Here is a 22543-nt window from a genome sequence, read left to right on the forward strand (position 1 = left end):
TCCTGGGTTCAAGCGATTCTCCTGCCTCAGCCTCCCAAGTAGCTGGGATTACAGGCGCCCACCACCATGCCTGGCTAATTTTTGTGTTTTTAGTAGAGACAGGGTTTCACCATGTTGGCCAGGCTGGTCTCAAACTCTTGACCTTGAGTGATCTGCCTGCCTCAGCCTCCCAAAGTGCGGGGATTACAGGTGTGAGCCACCGTGCCTGGCCTGGACATACCAATTTAAATTGTAACTTTTTGAAAAGTATATTTAAGCCAGGTGTGGTGGCTCATGCCTATAATCCCAGAACTTTGGGAGGCTGGGGCAGGTAGATCACTTGAGCTTAGGAACTCAAGATCAGCCAAGGTAACAAGACAAAACCTCATCTCTACAAAAAATACAAAAAAAAAAAAAAAAAAAAAAAAGCTGGGCATGGTGGTCCACACCTGTAGTACTAGCTACTTGGGAGGCTAAGGTGGGAGGATCATTTGAGCCTCAGAGGTGGAGGCTGCAGTGAGCTGAGACTGTGCCACTGCACTTCAGCCTAGGCAACAGAAGTAGACCCTGTCTTAAAAAAAAAAATGCATATTTATAGAAATCATTCCATTTAATAAATACATACACATATATTAAAACCTGAAACCTCAGTTCCCTTGTGTATATAACCAGAAGACTGGAATGGACAATTTCTAAGGTCCTTTCAGCTTTAATATTCAGCAAATCTATGTATTTGTAGATGTAATTGATGAATTAATTCAAATGCCATATTCTATGAATCCATGAAGATGCACAAGGTAAGAAGAAAGAATATATGTTAACAGATTAAAAATTATTTGGAAACCAGGATATGTCTCTAATTTTGTTTCCCCACAGTGCCTTGCTGCACACATTATACTCAATATTTGTTAAAAGAAAGGTGAGGAATAAGATTCTTATTAATGAAGGATTAAGAAAAAAATCCTTTCATTAAATTGCAACCTATTAAAAACTTAAAATGTACTAGTCATGTTAATAAATGTATAATAAATGAAACCATCTTTCTTTGATTAGTGGAGTTTTTCATAGAAAGGTAGCCATCAGAGCCATCTTTCTTAATATCAACAGAATCATATTAATACATTCTAAAAGACTAGACTTTGTTATATTTGAATTTACCACAGATACCTTAGAAGTTACCTTTTGTTTAAAAAAATCAAATCCCTAATGTCAGTTTGTTTTCTAACAAGCAAGGGAATAAATTTGAGTTTAAAATAGATTTCTTATTTGAGTTTTTACTTTACAGTTAGGTTTCAACTTAACCACTGTTTTCCAAGTTAGGTAGTGATGCTGCTCATCACTAAGTCTAAAAGAGATGGATGTTCACAGTTTCTGTGAAACTCCTAGCATCAAAAACAAACAGCTTAACAATCTTTTTTTTTTTTTTTAAAGATAATCTTGAAGAAAACAATGGTGGGCCAGGGATGGACAGGGAATAGGACACTTTTTAACTATTCTTAAAAAATAAAAAAGAACATTTCAAAAAGATTACTGAGCACATAACTAATGTCTCTGAAAGGAAATTCATTATAACAGCAGCTAGCCTTTATTGATCATTTGTGTTAGACATAATGCAAAGTATATCATAATTTAATTTGCTACATAAAGATACAGTCTACCTCTTAAGGTTGCTTTTGCCATTCTACACAGTACAGAGGAATGATACACACCTTGGCAGTATACTTCCAGAGCTTGCAATCACTACACTATACTGCCTCACTGAGAGCAATGCTTTTACTATAAACAATCAGAACTAAACAATATCCTATATACATTATTTAATCCAAACACATTTTATCTTAGAAAGACTGTACACAGTGAGTTCCACTTCTCTGTCATCAAGGTTAACAGTTCAGGCCTTTATCACTACACTTTCATCCCCGATCTGAATTACCTATACAAAAAGTCTATGCGGGCCTATGAGTTTAAAAGGCATCTGGCATTACTAACAAAGACCGATTTTTAAAAGCTGATGTTCCTAACTAGTAAACTGGAACTTGGCAGTAGGTTTCCAGTTCTTACTGACAGATCTCCAAGATGGTTACTAAAATGATACACCCCTAAGATTTTCTTCCCACCAAGAAGGGATGAAAATAGCAGGTTCATCCTCTTTCCAACCAGAGACTTAACAGCACATTTCTGCACTCTATCATGTACATATACCTGGATTTCAAAACTCAGGTAAATGACAGGTAGCTCTTTCTTCCCCAGAGGTTGGCAAGCCTTGTAATAAAAATTATTTTACTGAATCCATTTTGCATAGGGTAATTATATTTGTGCTATTTTATACATTCTATCTTAAATGGGTCATCTTTTCTGTTGGTCTTATTTCAACAATGGACATATATATAAGTATCTTAATTCTCAGTTTTACAAAGTATGCACAGGACCTCTTCCGTGCAGGTATCAAGACTGACCAAGTACATTATGAACCAAAGGTACAAAACACTCTTATGCAAAAACTTTAAAAGTAGGTCTACAAAGGGGTCATCCATTTTTCAATTTAAAAACCCTGCTCCACAGACCCTAAAGATTCTTTGGAACACTTATGGGACTCCCTCTGCCCCTCAAACAGCTCTACTTGTATCTAATTAACAACAACAAACTTTCTGCAGCTAAAGGTTGAAAACTCCTAAATCTAATTCTTGCCCCAAATTAACACTCAGATATACCACGGGCCAAAGAGGCTATACTTTAGTTGCAGAACCCTTAACTAGAATTCAAATATTCTGACTCCTGTTCACTAATGCTCTATCCACTAAAACCTGCTGCCTCCTCAGTCCCTCAGGAAATCCCAAAATTCAGCCAATTGTCCAAATCTGTTCTATTCTCCCTCCACAATTACTTCTTATTTCTACTCTCCTCAACTTGTTTCAGGTCTGTATTACCTCATAACTACATGATTAAGTAGAATTTTCACCTCTGCAGTGAGGTAGAGAGTCAGGTTATACTACTTACCTAGTGTCCCAAACACCAGTAAAAAATATTGGTGCTTGTCTTGAAAAGGGACAGCAAAATTGTTTCCAGAATGCTTTCACTAAAAATTAGCAGAGCTGTCCCAGGAGTTACCCACATGGCTAAGATATTAAATGTGTGAACATTAAAGACTTCAGCCAAAAACTGGATAAAATTGAAGTAGTATATTTTTCTATTCCATTTAATGAAGCTTTTCCCTGCTTCCCTCTCAGTAGGCCAATTTCAATATCAAGAATGCAGTCACTATCAACGTAATTCCCTTTGGTGACAATTAGTAACAACAGATGTATTCCAGCAGTTCCATACGTTTACATAAATGAAAATATCTGTCACTCCAATTACTATATTCAAAAAAAGACTATAAATACCAAGATGAATTATAACATACTACTAAATGCAAAGCATCACAGTATGTAAATGATATGCCTACATAAACCAAGCTTTGAAAGGATACACAACAAACTACTAACACTGCTAACTAAAAAGTAGGAATATGAAGGAGTAAAAGGAAGAACTTCAACATTTTAAACACCAAAGTATTATTTGAAGTTATCATGTAAGCAAATCCTTTCATAATTTTTAAAAATCCAATAACTTTTTCCTTCTTTCAAAAAGCTGAATGAAATAATTCAGTATCAAAATGTTGGCTAACCACTATCCAATGCAGGAGGATTCATCCTTCCCAACTAACCACTGGTATTCCCTTCTGTGGTTAGTCACAGCTATTCTTTGGAAATTTGACCTGATGAAAACTTCACTAAATTCTAGGCACAGATGGCTGACAAGCTTATGTATCTGGTTACCTCAGGCTCACCTACTACTGGGCCTGTCAAGTTTTTCCAGTGTTATATTTTGAGAGTTCAAGACTTGACACAATTCTTTAGTTCTTTCTGTGACAAACAGATAGTGTTGCAGAATGGTAAGGTGACACTCTACTAAGACACTACTAAAAACACATTCCACTCAAACTCCCATTCGGCTTTACAAAGCTGCTGAAATACACACACCTGTTACTAAAATACAAATGCCAGGAAAGCTCATTCTTCTGATAACTTCTGAGCAATTTTCACTATAACCTAATGTTCCTACAGCAAGAACTACTACTTTATATACTCTACTGGTGTTTTTTTCTCCCTTTAATGCATATCAAAATTTGCCCTTTCATCCTCCAGCTGTAAAGTCTGACTACCCCTAGCACCACTCCACCTCATAATTGAATTTTAATGTCTACTTGCCACTGAGTAGCAAATTCTATGCTCCATGGGCAGACGTTTCACAACGTTTCATGTATGCTACTCCACAGTAAGTGGTAGCTCTGCAGGGAAGCAAGTACCACATAGCTCACAATCAATATTCATTACTAGCCGCCTGCCTGGAATTCTTTCTGCCTCGATGTCCTCACTTCCATCAGGAATTAATTTCCTTTGTGACTAGGCCTTGAAGACCAGCTGAGCTGTTTCTGAGAAACATGGGCATTATGACCCTTTGGGGATTAAAAGAGTTAAAAAAATATATGTTAGGAAGATCTCTACCATACGAAGAAAGTCATTAAACAGCTATTAGGAAATGCAAAAATACCCACTCACAATATGGAAACACTCCTGCTCAATAAACACCAGTCATCTAAACTTTTATATTACATTTAGAATATGGAACCACTACCTCTCTGTCTAAAAAGGATTAAAATAGAATTTAAAAATTTTAAGTGGCAAATGTTTATCTAGAAACAACTGAAGATACCAGAAGAAACAGGATCAAGAAAGTATGTGTAAGAAGAGAATAAAGTTAAGATAGGAAAAATAAAATAACTTTATAAGAAATTACAGGCTGGGTGCAGTGGCTCAAGCCTGTAATCCCAACACTTTGGAGACCACCCTGAACAACAGTGAGACTCTGTCTCTATGAAATATTTTTAACAATTAGCTGGGCATGGTGGCATGCACCTGTGGTCCCACTACTCGGGAGGCTGGGGTAGAAGGATCACTTGAGCCCAGACAATGGAGGCTGCAGTGGGCTGTGGTCTCACCACTGACTCCAGCCTGGATGAAAGAGCAAGATCCTGTCTCAAACAAAACAAAACAAAAACACCTCCCTGGGCAACAGAGTGGGACACCATTTCTACAAAAAAGTTTTTTAAAAAATTAGCCGGGTGTGGTGGTGCACGCCTGTAATCCCAGCTGCTCAGGACACTGAGACAGGACGATTGCTTGACCCTGGGAAGTCGAGGCTGCAGTGAGCTATGATCATACCACTGCACTCCAGCCTGGGCAAACATAGCAGCAAGACCCTGTCTCAAAAAAAAAAAAAAAAAAAAAAATAGTAACAATAAATTAACTTAAATTAAAAAATTTAAACTAAGGCATAGAGGTCTTTAAAAGGATTCCAAATCATATTGTAGAGGAAAACAAAGAGGGACAACAGAATTATGGTGATGGGAATAAAGCTTCTATTGCTTTAACTATTTAGATCATTGTCTTAATTACTAATGTTTAAAAAGAAAACTTTCTGCTGCTAAAAGCTGAAAACAAGATGTACAGCAAGCTATGTACGTCTCTACAAAATTTTACAAGAAGCAAGAAAATGTAAAACTTTTAAAACATTCACTGGAAAACTGGAAGAAAATAATATATCATAGTTTCCTAGTAAAACTCATGCTGCTAAATTTCTAAGTCAAGCAACAACTACCAAAACATGTCACTTCTATGGAACAACTTAATTTTGATGGTGCAATACATTACTGTAGTATTAGCAAAATTACCTGCTGCAAGACGGCTTCAAAAATAAAGACCACTGCTACCTGGATACATTAATGTTAAAAGCTAACCTCAAAGACCAAGGAGGGTGATCTACTGAAATAGTTTGGAATAAGCATATTTAGCGTTATAAGCATCAGGCTTCACACACCCTAAATGGTAAATAAGTTGTGTGTTAACCAAAAAAGTTCATTGTAATTACTTTCTAGCTTGTTAAAAATAAGAAGGGACTAATATCCTCTATATTAAAGATTTCAAATTTTATAATCATTTTACTATAGAACACATAGCTAGCTTTAAAACAACAGATTAAAAAGTAACCAAGATAACTGAATGGGTATTAGGGCAAAGAGAAAAGTTCACTAAGCACATGTATCTTGTGTCACGTACTGTACCGGGCATTGTATATATGCAGTCTCATTCTAACCACCATCCTGTGAGGTATGCGTTATGTCTAATAAGCGGCTGAGAAAACAGAGGCTAAGAGAGATTAAGAGATTTGCCAAAAATCAGGGTTTCAACCTAATCTCTCAGGCTCCAAAATTCATAATATAATCCTTTGGTGAAAGGGACACAACTTAGAGGCCCACTGATAATTTTATTTCATCAGCACAGTGTTTTTAAATCCAACTTTCAGTGTTTTCAAAGCATGTATTCTCTAGTTTAGCAAATGGTACTTGTTTAGCTCTTGTGGTAAATGAGTTTGCAAACCCTGCTTTAATGCATGTCAACAAAAAGAGTAAAGGCAAGTCAACAGCTGTTCTCCTTGCCTTTCCATTCCTAGAAGGCATGTGGCTTTGACTACTGATAGTCCTAGGGACTAAGTACTATAATCCTACCTCAGAGGACACTTACAAGTACAGGAACAAAATGAAGATATTCTCAATGGGGGTTGCCCTGCCTTTTATAGGGCATTTTGGAAATTTCTCTATTTTTGGTTGACACAATGACTGAGGTGAAACTACTAGTCTTTAGCGGGCAGGCACCAAGGATTTGCAACATCCCACAAAGTAAGGAAAAGTCTTGCACAGTAAAGAATTGTCCCGCTTCCTATACCACTTTCAAATGACATTCAAGATGAAAAACTTGTTCTGAGCCCAGAACCCAACTCTGTTTTAAATATAACACAAAGTATTCTTGCATGATTTTAATCATCACTTAATTTTCCAGGAATGTAATTACTGTGTAAAGTGAGAATAGACTGTTCTTTCGTTCATTTGGAACTCTACCAAGAGCTGTTCACCTTTTCAGAAAATCACATTATCAACAGCAACACTGTTTATAGTATTCAATTCACCATTACAGCACAACTGTATCGGTCTGAATTTGTAGCTTGGTTTTTCTAATATAAACAATGGGCTACTTCAATGTCTTTCTGTGCAGCCATCTCTTAGCACTTACAGACTGATCTAAACATTGTATTATTAGAGTTACTTACCCTTATTTTCTCCTTTATATTACATTTAGGACATCAGATTGTTTTTTCTTCAATAACATGTAGGTAGGTCAAAACATCTATGAATTTTATTTCAGGATAGTAAAAGCGAGTTACAAAAATTTGCTATAAAAAGGAAACACAGATAGACATCTGATTTCACTTTCAGTCACCTATCTCGGGGAGGAGAGAATGGGGATGAAAAATAACAAGGGTCCCTGTGACTAAATTTAACTTGAAGTGAGAGCAGTGAGCACACTACAAAGATTATAGAAATTCAATATTAACCTTCCCTAGTAGAGAGGAATAATTAATTCAATGAAAAGACTGGCCTATTAACAACCATCTAAAACGCACATTTTAATGATATGGTCATCATTTGTCAAAAGAGCCAACCTTGAAATAATCTGGCCTTTCTCATTAGTACTTTATTTTTCCTCTTAACTTTCTTATGAACTACCAGAGTTGCAGTTAACCTATTAAGGGTAAACACTATAAATACCATGCCCTATAACTCAAAGCTACACAAGCATGCCATTTAAAAATATAGCAGTTTATTAAGCACTTTAGCATACATTATAATTTAATCCCATAAAACTCTATGGGTTAAGTATTACACTAATTTTTAAAACAGAAACCAGAGTACTAAAATGCAAACAGACAGTATTACAGGGCTACTGCCAAATCCAGTGTTCTTTCTACTTAACTTCATTGCCCGACAAGATGACCTTTTCAGTATAGTTCTTATTCACATTTTATATTTACAATGGTAATTTCCTACTTTCATAAAAACTACAAGTTACTTTTAGTACTTTTTAAAATTACCTTAAATATATTTCAAATAAATATGGGTAAGTATAACTAGGGTTATGTTTCATGTTCCTTAATATCATTCTCCCTGGAACCTATTCCACTGTTCAAGTCCTCTTATTCTTATAGGCACCACTCCTTGCCTTAGCCCGTAACAAAAAGACAAAAGGGAGAACTCTTACAATGAATTACTGATAAACAGGGACAAACCACTACTAAAAACTCATCAAACCATGATTTTCTTAGTACTGAAATTTAGGTATAAAGTAATCACATCCCATAGGAGACTGAGGCAGGAGAATCACTCAAACCCGGGAGATGGAGGTTGCAGTGAGCTGAGATCGCGCCACTACACTCCAGCCTGGGTGACAGAGTGAGACTCCATCTCTGAAAACAAACAAAAAAAAACAAACAAAAAAACAAAGTAATCACATCCCTAGTCTGTCTGCATTGTTAACATCCACTTTCTGACTCTCTAAATCAGGTGGTTACAATTCAGCAAGTGAAAATTATTTTGAACCCATTAGAAAGAAAAGGGTGTGGTCAATCACGTCTTCATTTATACCTTTTTCTTCTTCCAAACCAAGAATACAAATATATTCCAAGCCCCCAGGCACAAATATGGAAAAGGGCAATCCTTAAACGAGAAGTCCCAGAAACATCCTTATCATATACCCTTTAGGCAATAATGCCCTAAATTTTAAAATATTTTAGGTAAGAAGAGGGAGAATTGTTTTTAAAAAAAAAAAAAAAAAGCCTGACGCCCTCAGCCCACCTTCTTCTCGAAAACAGCTTTAATTTCAGAGAATAAATGAAAAAAATTACTGTCAGATATAAGGTAGCTGAACTGAAGAAAACACATATAGAAATGTGAGGTTATCAAAATAAAACAATGCTACTCTAACCTATATTTTCTCATACAAAATTTGCAATGCAACATGATTTTGTCCATATTAAATCTACTTTAGGAAGGTTTCTTTTAATACACAAAAACCTCACCAAATTACAAGGCTGTCTTTTAAGTTCTAACTGGAAGGCCAAAATAGCAAAGATACATTCTTCCAGGGTTGCCATATTATGTAAATAAAAATTCTTCATTTTTGATCTGAAATTCAAATATAACTGGGCATCCTATATTTTATCTGACAACCCTACACTCTTCAAACTAAAGTGAGCTCCCACCTCTACCAAGGTATTACAGCACCAGCTCCCACTTCTAAAGACAGGCTGTGGCTTCTATCACAGCAGGATTTTAACTAATGAAGTCTTAGGAGTTAGGATGAAAGTGTCCTTTTCCAGGTTTTTAATAGCATACATTTACCATATAAAAGAAAAAGCTTAATTTCTAATGGCCAAAGGTTATACTTTTACTAGGTTTCATATAAAGTCTAACGGGCTCTTTATTATCTAGGCTTCTTTGTATTAAACACGTATTGGAAGGATTTCATAGTTTAGCTTTTTGATAACAAAAAGAAGTTGCTTCTGAAGGTTATAGTAAGCAAAATTCTGTTCTAATATCACAGGCAAGTCCTAAAAGCTACCTTAATGGATTCCAAAGTTAATCTACCATTTTACTTGGATTCATAATCATAGAAGTTTAGAGCTAGAAACACTAATTTCTGATCTTTAAAAACTTCTGGCTGGCAGGGGGGCTGTGGCTCATGCCTGTAATCCCAGCACTTTGGGAGGCAGAGGCAGGAGGATCACTTTAGTCCAGGAGTTTGAGACCAGCCTGGGCAACATAGGGAGACCTCATCTCCACAAAAAATTTAAAAATTAGCCAGGCATGGAGGTACGCGCCTGTGGTCCCAGCTACTTGGAAAGCTGAGGCAGGAGGATCACCTGAGCCTGGAAGGTTGATGCTGCAGAGAGCAATGATCACGCCACTGCATTCCAGCCTAGGCAACAGAGTGAGACCCTGTTTCAAAACAAAACAAACAACAGAAAAACACACTAACTTTTGAAAAGTCCATTTCATTTCATACTCATTTCCATATTTTTCTCTCATTGAGCTTCTAAACAAGCACAGTACTATGTAAGAAAGAGATCATTTCTGTTTTTGAGTACCCTCTCAACCAGCTCTTTGTCCTACTTATAATGGTTCTGACAATGAGTGCAAATAACTCTATTCTTCCGCTAGTTTCATTAAAATCATCTTAATACTAAACCTATGCTTTCTTCCCTGTGCTCTAGGCCACTGCTCTTTGATACAGCCCATCCATCTTTGGAGACTGCCTAATTCCCTTACTTCATTTACACTGCTACCTTGAAAGTATTAATAGATAATCACATCCCCCTAGTGCTCCCTTTTCCTAAGTTTAGCTCCTTCAGGCTTTTCTCCTAAATCTTAAGCTACCATCAACATAGATTCTATGTCTCTTCCAAAATGTGGTTAGAAAGTATTCTTATTTGGAGTTCAATCCTAGTAGAAAACAGTAACGCTGTTAGGTTAGCACCATACTTTTGATACGTGATCACTATGTTATTTGTGTAAGGGTAATTCAATGACCGTTCACTGCAAGCTATTTGAAACCTCTTTATACTTGCTTTTTTCCAGGTAGCAGTTTCCTGGTTTGCATTAAGGCCATTTATTTCATCTCCCTTGATGCATGATTTGAGATTCAGCATTAATGAATATAATTTCAATGCTGGAGCTCCTTGTGCTATTTTTTTCCAGTTGTTCGGCAATGATTCCCAAACCTGCTAAACTCATATAATCAAAAAAATCCCAAGTTAAATTTAACACATTCCTTCAATCTATGAATTTAGAAGTTTTTCACAGATAGTTGCCAACAAAGGAGGACATCTTGTTGCCTTTTTTTTCCTCCAGGAAGCAGTGTCTAAAAACTAGGAAATAATCCCACTACTCTAGGATCTTACACATGAACGGCAGATGATTCTTTAGTGATGGTTCTGCTTACCCTCTCTCTCTCTTCCCTTGGCCAGTATTCAAGTCAATCTGTACTCAACAGAAATGTGCCTCAGACTACAGCAACCAAGTAAAGCATTTGGCTTAGAATAAACATTAGTACTCCCAGCCCTGCAAACTCAAAGGCTCAGGAATAAGGAACACAAGGTCTAATTTAAAAGGAAGGTCAACTGAATATACTGGAAAAGTTATGTCTTGATTATATTCAAATTACTGTGGCTTCCCCTTTTTCTAAAGTTCTAAAAGGAAAAAAAATCGCTATATATAATGGCTAATGTATAAATCCAAAATGTTTTATTTTCTTTACTCATAATGACTAATAACAGTATATGCTGATATTACTGATAAATGTCTAGTGAAAATCCTTGTGTTAACAAAAATCATAATTATTCCAGACTAATATGGCATGTAAAAAATAAACAAAAGCCCCAAACTACTCCATACCTGAAAATGCTGTTTTTCAAACTGAGTTTCACGGCCCATGAATTGTGAATTCAATTTAGAAGGTCACTATGGTTCTCTTAACTACCTCACACAGATTAATAATAGGTAATGTTTCACAAGATGTTACATATTTGTGTAATTTTGTTACAAATTTCTATTAGTCAAAAACTACTTCTCTATCTGGGTCACAGACAAAAAAGTTTGAAAGCCTTTTTCTAAAGAGCTTTTTTTTTTTGAGATGGAGTCTGGCCCTGAAACCCAGGCTGGAGTGCAGTGGCATGTTCTCGGCTCCCGGGTTCACGCCATTCTCCTGCCTCAGCCCCGAGTAGCTGGGACTACAGGCGCCGGCGACCACCCCTGGCTGATTTTTTGTATTTTTGGTAGAGATGGGGTTTCACCGTGTTAACCAGGATGGTCTCGATCTCCTGACCTCGTGATCCGCCCACCGCAGCCTCCCAAAGTGCTGGGATTACAGGCGTGAGCCACCGCGTCCAGCCAAGAGCTTCATTTTTCAAGTAATTTCAACATGATTACATGTGAACCAAATATTATCTTTTACTCATATAAACTAACCCCTACTGACTACATTTCAGGTCCTAGAAAATTCTAGTTTGCAATGTAATTTTTAGGTTATTTTTAAATTAATAAGTAGCAAGGGTGTAGCTGAAACTAGATGATGAATACACAGGGGTTTATTCATTACTTAATCTATTTTTGTACATGTTTGAAATTCTAAAGATCTAAAAGAAAAAAAGGAAAAGAAATGGACCTAACAGATAACAAAGTAGTACCATGAATGTTTACAACTTGAGACCTTTAAACACAATGTTTCTAAGGAATAACAATCAAGGAACTTGCTAGGATTTAATTCAGTTAACACTTGGGGTTGCCTTCTTCGACTATAATGGACGGATTTCCAGGTCTTAAAAAATGCATAAGGGACTGCAGAAACTAACTCATATATAGAAAACAAACTTTCTCAAAAGATAACATAAAAATACAAATAGTTAAGTGTGTTTCATTGTCTCTTTATTAGTCAACCACTTTCAGCCAACAGAAAGATCATAAAATACCTACCTACCTGGCAGGAATATTCACTTCTTTATTCACACTGGCAATTTTCCCAGCAAGTTTAATATAAGATCTCTGCATAACAGACACGGTTCTGCCTCCCTTGAAACAAGAACTGCAAGGGTTGTCTGAAGTAGATTTAGAGGCAGTTAGATTTCAAAACAGTGCATGCCTCAAAGTTAATTTTCATTATATTCAAAAGTAAGTTCCTAAAAACTTTTAAACAGAAAGTGTTATCATCTCTGAGCCTTTAACCTATTGGAGACAGTATCTAAGCTATAAGGGCAAGATATTTAGTAATTTTTAGAACTGAAAGGAAATTCAGACATCATCTAGTCCAATGGTTTCCAAACACTACCATCAGGAAGAAAAGAATCTCAAAGGCATAACAATTTATATATGCAAAACAAACTCTTACTTGTGTGTTTTCCTGTATCTTCCTGCACATGAAATACTATGCCTTATCAGTATTCTATCAGGAAAGGATGTGACATTTCGTTATGCATTTTATATTTAATCACATTTAGTATGTGAGTATCCATTTAGATATGATTAAAACTATTGGTACAATTTGGGACTTAATGTTTTCTAATTATAGAAACTTACATAATATATCCAACCCTAATACTTTCAGAGTGATTTCATACCATCTCATTTATATTTCACTGTCTAGTAAATTTGAAGTAATACCTGGGTGACCGATGATTTTTAATAAGGCAAGAGAAGGATATCCAAATTGGCATATTTCAGCCGGGCACGGTGGCTCACACCTGTAATCACAGCACTTTGGGAGGCCGAGGTGGGCAGATCACCTAAGGTCAGGAGTTCGAGATCAGCCTGGCCAACATGGCGAAACTCCATTTCTACTAAAAATCCAAAAATTAGCTGAGTATGGTGGCTGGCGCCTGTAATCCCAGCTACTCAGGAAGCTGAGGCAGGGAGAATTGCTTGAACCCAGAAGGTGGAGGTTGCAGTGAGCTGAGATCATGCCACTGCACTCCAGCCTGGGCAACAGAGCAAGACTCCATCTTAAAAAAAAAATTGACGTATTTCTGGAAAATACCATAAAGTATATCATAAAGCTCCAGTAGTTAAGATTATTTGGTAGGAAGGCTAGTCTTAAAACATTCCATAATTGTTTCAGAAATGCAAGAGAATACCATTTAGTGCTTTTTAGTACAAGAAACTCAATACAAAATGTTTCCCTCGAGCTGACTACATTCTATTTTAATGAACGGATAACACTCAGTTTATTTATTTGGAAAACAAGAAACACAACAAAAAAACAGCAGGTATCTGAGGAATATTAAATGTCTCCCCTAACTTACTGTGTGCAAGTAAATTTACATACGTAGGAAATTCTTTAAATATTTAGAAAACCCCATTTCTATACAGATAGACAAAAGTTCTGAGCAATCAGGTCAAAATAATCTCAAATTAATAAGAGTTGATTGATAAATGTTTGCCTTTGTACATACACAAAAGCAAACAAAAATTAGGCCTACTTTCAGTTTCAGACAATATAATAAATTGAAATTAAATACAAATTTTGACTCTCCTTCCTAAACTGAATAGATCCTTAAAAAGCAGATATATTTTACTTGTGTATTCAATCCTTCAAATTTAGACATCAATATCACTAGAATAATGTTTTTACACAAGATCACTTTTAAATTCAGTAAGAAGTTTTGTTATGTATATAAGCCTAAAAGATGTAACCATTTATAACCAATTAATTTTACTGGAGGGGTTTCCTGTCTTCCCGAAGTTAATCCTTACCAACTAAAATTAGGAATTTTGAAAAAAAAAATCCATAAAAATTTCACAAACAAGCTTACAACTGCATTATCTAAGGTGCTTAAAATTAAACTCCATATTATGAACAACATTTAAAAAATTTGTATAAAATGATAATGTTTTGTTTAAAGAGGCATACTGAAAGCTAAGCCAATTGTTCACAGGAGGTGATTCTCCAACATTATTTTAACTTTGATGTGTGAATTTACTTTAGAGGTCCCTGGTCTATTTACTCTTTCTGACAGCTTATATTTTTCCGGATGCTCCTCAAACAAAGATTCATTCCTCATTCTTGCATCCTGCTTTTCTCCTTGTACTACTGCAGCCTTTCTTCTGTCTTTCCCTTTCTCTTACAACTTCATTCTCTACTTCCGATCCTGTCCAGATTGTACTCTCACTGCAAACAATAAATTGAATAGAATACATCAGAACGATTTTCATAAAATTCACTTTTCCAAAACTACTCTGCATAATTTTATTCAAACTTTTGTTGAACATCTCTTGTATGGTATCCAACATGGTCACTCACTGTTTTTCTACATACTTCATTTTAATAGATATTAGCACTTTATCTCCTTCCCGAATCGTTGTAAAAAACCTTTACACAGACCCAGCAAGTTTCAGAGTTTACACACAAAACATCTTACTTTTAAAAAGTACCTCAGACTAATGAAAAACAATGTTCAAACTGACAGAGCACTTTTCTAATTACATTTGGTCATCTTTCAAGGCCCAATTAAATCTTTTTTTAATTTAAATAATTATTTTTATTTAAACTTTATTTTAAAGTTAAAATAAAGATAATATAATGTTGCTTTTTATTAATGTCTAAAGGCATATTCCACAAAAGAAACTGTTTCACATCAAATCTGTATTAATGAGAAAAAACAATGGGATTCCCTTAAAGCAGTCTAATTTCTCATAAGGATCTGCATTAATCAAGCGAAGTCAGACCTGTAATGAATTCCAACCTCACATCTAAGGGGTTTTATTTCCTTTTGTGGTTTTAAATCTTGGTATATTCACAAGTTAAGCTCTACTGCGTCTGGCAACACAAAAACCCATCTGTATCTCTTTCTAATTTGGATCCAGTAACCTTGTAAAACAAACCCAGGGAATGGGTCCTGATGTAGTAACATGGCCTATCCTCCCAGACCGAACCAATTTCTCATGCCTGGGTGCTGCATTATATCTGTAGTGACATTTTAGTCAGTAGCCGGAGAGACTGACGGCCTGTGATCTCCTTAGGAAGGGCTTTATGTCAAGGCAAACTATTTCTTCTGGTCAAATCTTATTTGGATTATTTCAAAATTTTTTGCTTGACATTTGGCATGTCATTTGTGCCACAGCTGCCATAGATAAGATGTGTCTTCTGTTGCTCATTTCAGTTCAAAGAGGAAACACACAATCAATTAGCAAATACACCTCTAAAAATGTACTCAGTGAGAGAAAATTGCTAAACCACTGAAGCAAACAGCCCTTGACAGAAAAGAAAAAGATCCATGAATCATCTAATGCAAATACTGGCATTATTACAAAGCACAATGTTCACAACTATCTAGTATCACCCAAACAAAATGGTTTCTAAAATTTAGGTCGTTAAAAATAAAATTCATTAGATTCCTTATTTTCCTCCATTGAACAGTGTTAATTATGTGATGTCATATTTTCCATATGAATATATTACGTTTTTACACACCACTCCACATTCATTAATTCAGCTAACATCTATAACACTCCCACTGTGTGCCGGGTACCACACTCTATTTCTCTTATTCACAACAATAATACTCTATGAGAAAGTGATACCTGGCCCACTTGAAAGATTTGGTTCACTGAAAAAAAAGAAAAAAAAAAAGCCATAAAGTCTCTCCCAGAAACTCAAATAAAAATATTAACTTCCTCACCAGAATTGGCAATTGCAGACACACTGCAGCTGGTCACTTTTCTGAGAAAGTTACATAAGCAAAAGCACAAATCTCTATATGGGGCCTTCAAATGGCCTATTTACCATGACAGCAGCATTAACAATCAAGTTTTCAATATACACATGAAGAAAAATAAATAAAAAATAATGCTCCTCTTTAAAGGATAGTAGTAATAGCTAACATGTACTGAGACTCAGGCTGAAATCTAAGCGGTCATTATCTCATTTAATCCTCACATCATCCCTAGGGAATGGACATGATTGTAATCTCCATTTTACAGATGATGAACTGATGAAACTGAAGTTTGCATTACTCAAGATCACTCAGCTACTGACAGCTGGAACTCAAACCTGAGTCTGTCACCGTCCAAAGCCTGCACTCTTGATCATCACATTATACTGCTTTGTTTACACTCACTCAATTGCAGTCTAATGCTTTTGAATGTCTTATAAGGTTACTTTTTAGAACAAGTTCCTCTTTAAACTACTATTTTGATGATACATATAGAAGTCAACAAATAAGGATTTTACTTGGAATTGGTCTTACAAGTTTAAATTCTTGGATGAGAAACAAAATCCATCTGAATGAAAGCCCTGAATGTCCACAGCAATGGGTCAGAAACTCACTGGAGCTTCAAGAGACCTTGAGAGTCATACAGGCCAAATTCTTCATTTTAGGAATAATGAAACAAACGCCTTTTGAAAAACATCTATATTCAATCTAAACTACTACATTCCCAATTCAGAGATACTTGTGAGTTTTTTTCTCCAGTCATTTAAATAGAAAATCTAACATTTCTAACATTTCAACATCATGCACAAGCAAGGTATCCCTTTTTGAAAGCACTGTAAGAAAACACAAACTCCATGACATGAAGTCAGATCACTGCAGGGCTATTTATTACCAGCTGAAAGCTTGAATATTATAATAAGACACGTTATAGAAAGCTATAAAATGGCATCCATAACTATAGGAACTCAAACTCAAAAATAGCCATTTCTTCCTTGAATTAAATTTACATTCATTTGGGTCAACCAGCAGCTCAGCTTCATTTCATCGGTCATGTCATGTGACTGAATTCAAGCTCATTTCAAGGGAAAGGCCGTTCTATGCTGTATTTAGAACACATATCACTGAGCAGACAGATGAGTCTTTATAGGCCTATTCAGAAACCTTGCTTTAGTTGCTAAGAAACTACAATTTTACCGTATTATAAATCATTGGAAAAAAGCTATGCCAGCAGAGATTAAACATGTTAAGATCAAGAATCTCTCACCTATTGTGCAAAATGAAACTATGCTATTACCATAAACTGAATAGCTAAAATTAGCATTAGGCTTCTTTAAGTCATGTTGACACAGTCGAAAAACTGATAAGACAAATAAGACTAACTCTACCCTGCCTTCCACAGTGGACTCATGCTTAGAGGAAAACAGGAAAAATACCCAATACACTTAGCATATTCAATGCTAGAGACAGAAAAAATGTTTCCTTCCTGACCCCTGCAGTGATATCCAAGGCCATGAAGCACACATAAAATTTGGTACTACGAACACATATTTAACTGATGGATATTGTCAATCCTTTATTCATTTTAGGAATAATGAAACAAACTCTAACATTCAGCATTTTAAACCCAGTTTCTCAAAAAACTCCACTGGCTCTACCACTGATTTTTTAAAATTTAAATTGCAGCCTCTCTAATAAGAGTAATCGTAAATTGTTCTAGCGTAACAATAAACAATGAAAGATTAGCCAAAATAATTTATAGTTCACTCTCCAGTACTGACTTCTCATAAATTCCTTCACAGAAAAAATATTCTTTAACCTCTTAATGGCTGTTTCCACAAGGGCAGAAACAGGTTCACAATCCTAGACTCACTTGTGAAAGATCCATTCAGCAGCTGAATGCTAACACATGCCTTCAATCAGAATCTGCTCTGTTTAGGTCCCTATGCCCATGATTCCCCACCACTTCTCCATCTTCTCAAAGGAGCTTCAATTCAAAACCCAGTAATTCTCTGCTTTCTACTGTACCACCTCCCAGGGGCCACTTTCACGTTCCTCGGAAATAACGTCTCTTCTGTCTTGAAACTTTTAAATCTCAAAAATCCACTTCCCCATCTCCCTGTCGCCAGTCACTGCCCTCAATCCCACCACCGCAATTAGTTGCAGCTATGTGTCCCTGTTTTCCCAAAGGCCCGACCAATATCATACAGCATTTACCACATCCCAACTCCTCCCTTCCCTAATTTATCCTCCACACTGCAAACCAACATTACACCCCCGACTTCCTGCATTTTACTCCCTTCCCTTATTTTTCGTCTTCCCCCACCCCCATCTCTATACCCAGGCCTCCTTACTTCTCTAATAAATATTCCCCCACCTCAGTTCCAACCCTTTCCCTCCATCCTCTGCTCATTTTCCTCTCCTTATTTAGAAACTCCTTTTTGCTCTCCCAACCACTACCCTAGAATGCCCAGCACTCCACCCTCTTTAGCAAACCCAGCCCTCTTCCCCCAGCTCATTTGGAGACACTGCTGCTTCTCTCTCCAGGTCCCCTACTGCAGTCAACCCACTCCCTCATCTTCCCACCCACCTTCCCTCTATCCCTAGATCCAAGGTTCCCTGATTCTTTACCCCCTCCTTTGGTCTCTAGTACTCAGCTCACCATTAGTGTTCCTCAGGACTCTCTTCCCCCCAATTTCCCCCTTATTTTTAAGGATGTCACCAGTCCTACGGGGCCTCAGTAGAATCCTGGACGACCCCAGCTCCCGGGGGGCCTGACCGACACCACCATCCCCGTCGCCCGGAACACAAACGCCGGTCTTGTGCCACCCTCCCTAAGAGCTGCGCCCCCTCCTCATCCGCCCCCGCTACTCCAGCTCCCCACGTCGGCTTCCTCCGTGTCCCCTCGCCGACCCGGCACGACGAGCCCCACGACGTGGAGCCTCCGAGTCGGCAACACCTCGCGCTCACCCCGGACGCCCCCGCCGCTCGGATAGGAGCCTCCGGTCCTCACACCCGCGCCTCCTCAAACCCGCAGCCGGTACCTCCTCCTCTCGGACCCGCAGCCCCTCAGACGCCCACTCGGCCCCCTTCCCCGAGCTCCAGCGTCTCCTCAGGCCAGAGCCGGGCCCCCTCCGGCCCCGGCGCCCCTCAACCCCCGCCCGGCCCGCCCCCGGCGCCCCGCTTACCGTTCTGAGCGGCGCCTGGCCCTGGGAGGAGGGAGCCAGAGACCAGCAACAGCGAGAGGGCCAGGGCGCTGGGCAGCGACGAGCCCGACATCCTCCCTAGCAGAAGACCCAACAGCGAATGGGCCGGGGCCAGAGCCGGGGCCGGGGAAGGGAGGGGAGGGAGGGAGGGGGCGGGCGAGTGCGCGAGGGAGTGAGCGAGGGAGGCAGCCGCGGCTCGGCTCCGTCCTTCCCCGTCCTCCTCCTGCCGCCGCAGCGCCCAGGCCTCGCGAGACCTTCGCTCCGGGTCGTGGGCGGCTGAGGAGCGACCGCCGCAAGGCTCGCGAGAAGAGGCGGCTCCGACGGAGACTCCCGCCCCGCGGACTCGGTGGCCCCGCCCCTGCAGAGGCTGATTGGCCTAGCGCGAGGTAGGTCACGTGCCGAGGGCGCCTCTGGCCATGTGACGGGGCGAGGCGGGACTCCGCTAGCCCTCTGGGCAGTGGGGAGCTGGGAAGTCCTGCTTCAGTTTACTCCTCTCTGGCCCGGGAGCACCCATAAATAAGAGGAAGCTTTGGAACACAGTACATTTCCTCCACCCATCCTGCCTTTCATTTGTTAGCGCTCTTGGCTACAGAGTTTCATACACCGTGCCTCCTTTCCTCCTTCCTCTCTTTGTCCCCTGTCCTGCTGTTTCTTCCTTCTGGACTTTGAACATAGACCTCTACTGGTAACTGGCTCCAACCTCCTTCTCTCATCTGCTGTTTTTTCCTTCCAGGAAAAGTGGTGCGCCCCCTGTGCCCCCGTTACCTTGTGCTTTCCTGCCTGGACATCTGCTCCCTTTGCCTGAAATGTCCTCCTTTGCCGCCTCTGCCTACTCCCCCTCCCACCCCACATCTGGGCCTTATTTTAGCTTCACAGACTCTCAGGGCCTGAAGTTCAGCTAGCCTAATTGCATGTTCATTGACACAATTCTACAAGGAAGTCATGTATGAACTTACATGAAGACTCCTAAGAAGCGTCTTAATGCGGAAAACATTTATTGAGAACGTGCTGTGTGCCAGGCACATAGTGAAACCCACATGAAAAGGTAGTCCCCGTCCTCATGGAGTGCACTGCCTAGGCTAGCAGAGGAGTGAGGAAGGGTCAAATGGCCCCATAGGAAAGGATCTAGCAAAGCACTCTGGAGGGTGATTGGCAGTGTGATTACTACTGTTTGCATAGAAGTTTGGGAAATGCTCTTTTTAGGGGTATTTTTTGTACTACCCTCAGGGCTTGTGGTTGGCAAAGGAATTTCTATGGCTTAGCTCATCCCTGACTCACAGCAGACGTCCTGGGAGTGTCTGTGGAAACTCTGAGGAGCCAAGTAAACAGTCCTGGTGGCCTGACTTGATTTAAAGAGAGGGTTTGGAGGACCTGGAAGAAGGAGACCCTCGCAATCTCTATCAAGCTAAAGTGGTCTGGAACTTTCAACAGGAACTGAACAGCTGGTGGTTCCAGACCAAAATTTCTAGCAAGGGCCAGGACCACTATGGCATGTTGTTGATTGAAGTGAAAACTATGTCCTTCAAAACCTCAGGTGTGTGAGTGACAAAAAGATTGGCATGTACCTTCATCTGGACAAAGGCCATTCTGCAGACAGCCCAGTAAGGAGGGCTACAGGGCTGCCTGTGGTGGGATCAAGATTTTCAGCTGATGGAAGCTTTGGTTGGATGCAACCATTCTGCCTCATTATAGCTGTAACAAATGTGGCTCTTTGATCCTTACAACAAGAGATTCTTACAAAATGATCATGCTCTTTTTGTGGATAGGGAAGCTGAAGCCAAAGGAGGACACGAACGGCTCCAGCTCTCAGAATGTTTGTATTAATCATTAATGCCAAACAGTCTGGTTTGCTTGTTAATAGGCTCATGGTAGAAGTGCATTTTCTTGTCCCCTTGAAGTCTGGAGTGGCATTGGATGTGCTTGGGTCAGTGAAATGTGTAAAGTAACATGCATTGCTTCAAGCAGAAGCATTTCATTTCCAGTTTAGACTCTTTCCCATACTCTTTCCTCTTGGTAGTGATTACTGATCATGACGATGAAAGCATATATCAAAACGAACCTTGTGTCAGCATTAGTCCCTGAGTTAGCATAATAAGCTTAACCCCCCTGCTAACCTATACAGAACAGGTACCCTCTGTTGAATTAAACTGTGAGATTCAAGGGGTATTTGTTCCTGTGACATAACATAGACTGTTCTGGCTAATGGAAAGATGAAATTCAAGTCCACAACACCAACATTACCATCCAGGAGCTCTGTCATCTTAGGCAAATGACCTAATCTCTCTGGACCTTATTTTCTGTCAAATGGTGCTAATGATAGCACCTACCTTCCAAGATTATAGAAGGAATAAATGAGTAAATTTATGTGCAATGTTTAGAACAGTTTCTGGTGCATAGTAAACACTCATGTTGATGTTGATGCTGCTACTACAATTCTGACTCCAGCTTTGTATTCTTCTTCTTATCTCATGCTTGCAAAAAGTGATCTGGGAAGAACATTTTTAAGTATGGGTGTTACCAGTCAACTCTCAAAACCTGCAGTTATGAAAAAACCCTTTTACCCAGGGAGAAATGTCACCAAATTCCACATGATAGTAGCTGTACTTTGTCACTTTTCATCGAGAAAATACATAATAACTAAGACCTTTTAATAATTCTTTAAGTTTTTTTTTTTGAGATGGAGTCTTGCTCTGTTGCCCAGGCTGGAGTGAAGTGGCAGGATCTCGGCTTACTGCAACCTCCGTCTCCCGGGGTCAAGAGATTCTTGTGCCTCGGCCTCCCAAGTAGCTGGGACTACAGGCATCCGCCAGCATGCCCAGCTAATTTTTGTATTTTTAGTAGAGACAAGAGTTTTGCCATGTTGGCCAGGCTGGTCTCAAACTCCTGACCTCAGGTGATCTGCCTGCCTCAGCCTCCCAAAGTGCTGGGATTACAGGCGTGAGTGAGCCACCATGCCTGGTCTAAGTCAGTAACTTCCTTTTTTTTTTTGAGACGGAGTCTCGCTCTGTCGCCCAGGCTGGAGTGCAGTGGCGCAATCTCGGCTCACTGCAAGCTCTGCCTCTCGGGTTCACGCCATTCTCCTACCTCACCCTCCCGAGTAGCTGGGACTACGGGCGCTTGCCACCACGCCCGGCTAATTTTTTGTGTTTTTAGTAAAGACGGGGTTT

At 39.0% G+C, this 22543-nt stretch overlaps 1 protein-coding gene across 4 annotated transcripts in view; it reads right to left on the bottom strand.

Annotated features, from left to right (window-relative positions):
- The window catches only part of NPTN (neuroplastin), a 73466-nt gene extending 53795 nt beyond the window's left edge, over nucleotides 1-19671 (bottom strand). For 2 of the 4 annotated variants that reach the window (XR_010151415.1, XM_063794186.1), the window contains exon 1: nucleotides 19359-19580. Coding sequence is in view for 3 of the 4 variants with exons in the window: in XM_063794186.1 (XP_063650256.1) it covers nucleotides 19359-19449 (91 nt within the window). In the remaining variant the exon portion in view is untranslated. Of the gene's footprint in view, nucleotides 1-19358 lie in introns of all 4 variants that reach the window. The other 2 variants (XM_009429499.4, XM_009429498.4) reach the window with 2 other exon arrangements.
- Between the last annotated feature and the right edge of the window lie 2872 nt (nucleotides 19672-22543).

Source organism: Pan troglodytes, chromosome 16, assembly GCF_028858775.2.
Source record: "Pan troglodytes isolate AG18354 chromosome 16, NHGRI_mPanTro3-v2.0_pri, whole genome shotgun sequence".
NCBI lineage: Eukaryota > Metazoa > Chordata > Mammalia > Primates > Hominidae > Pan > Pan troglodytes.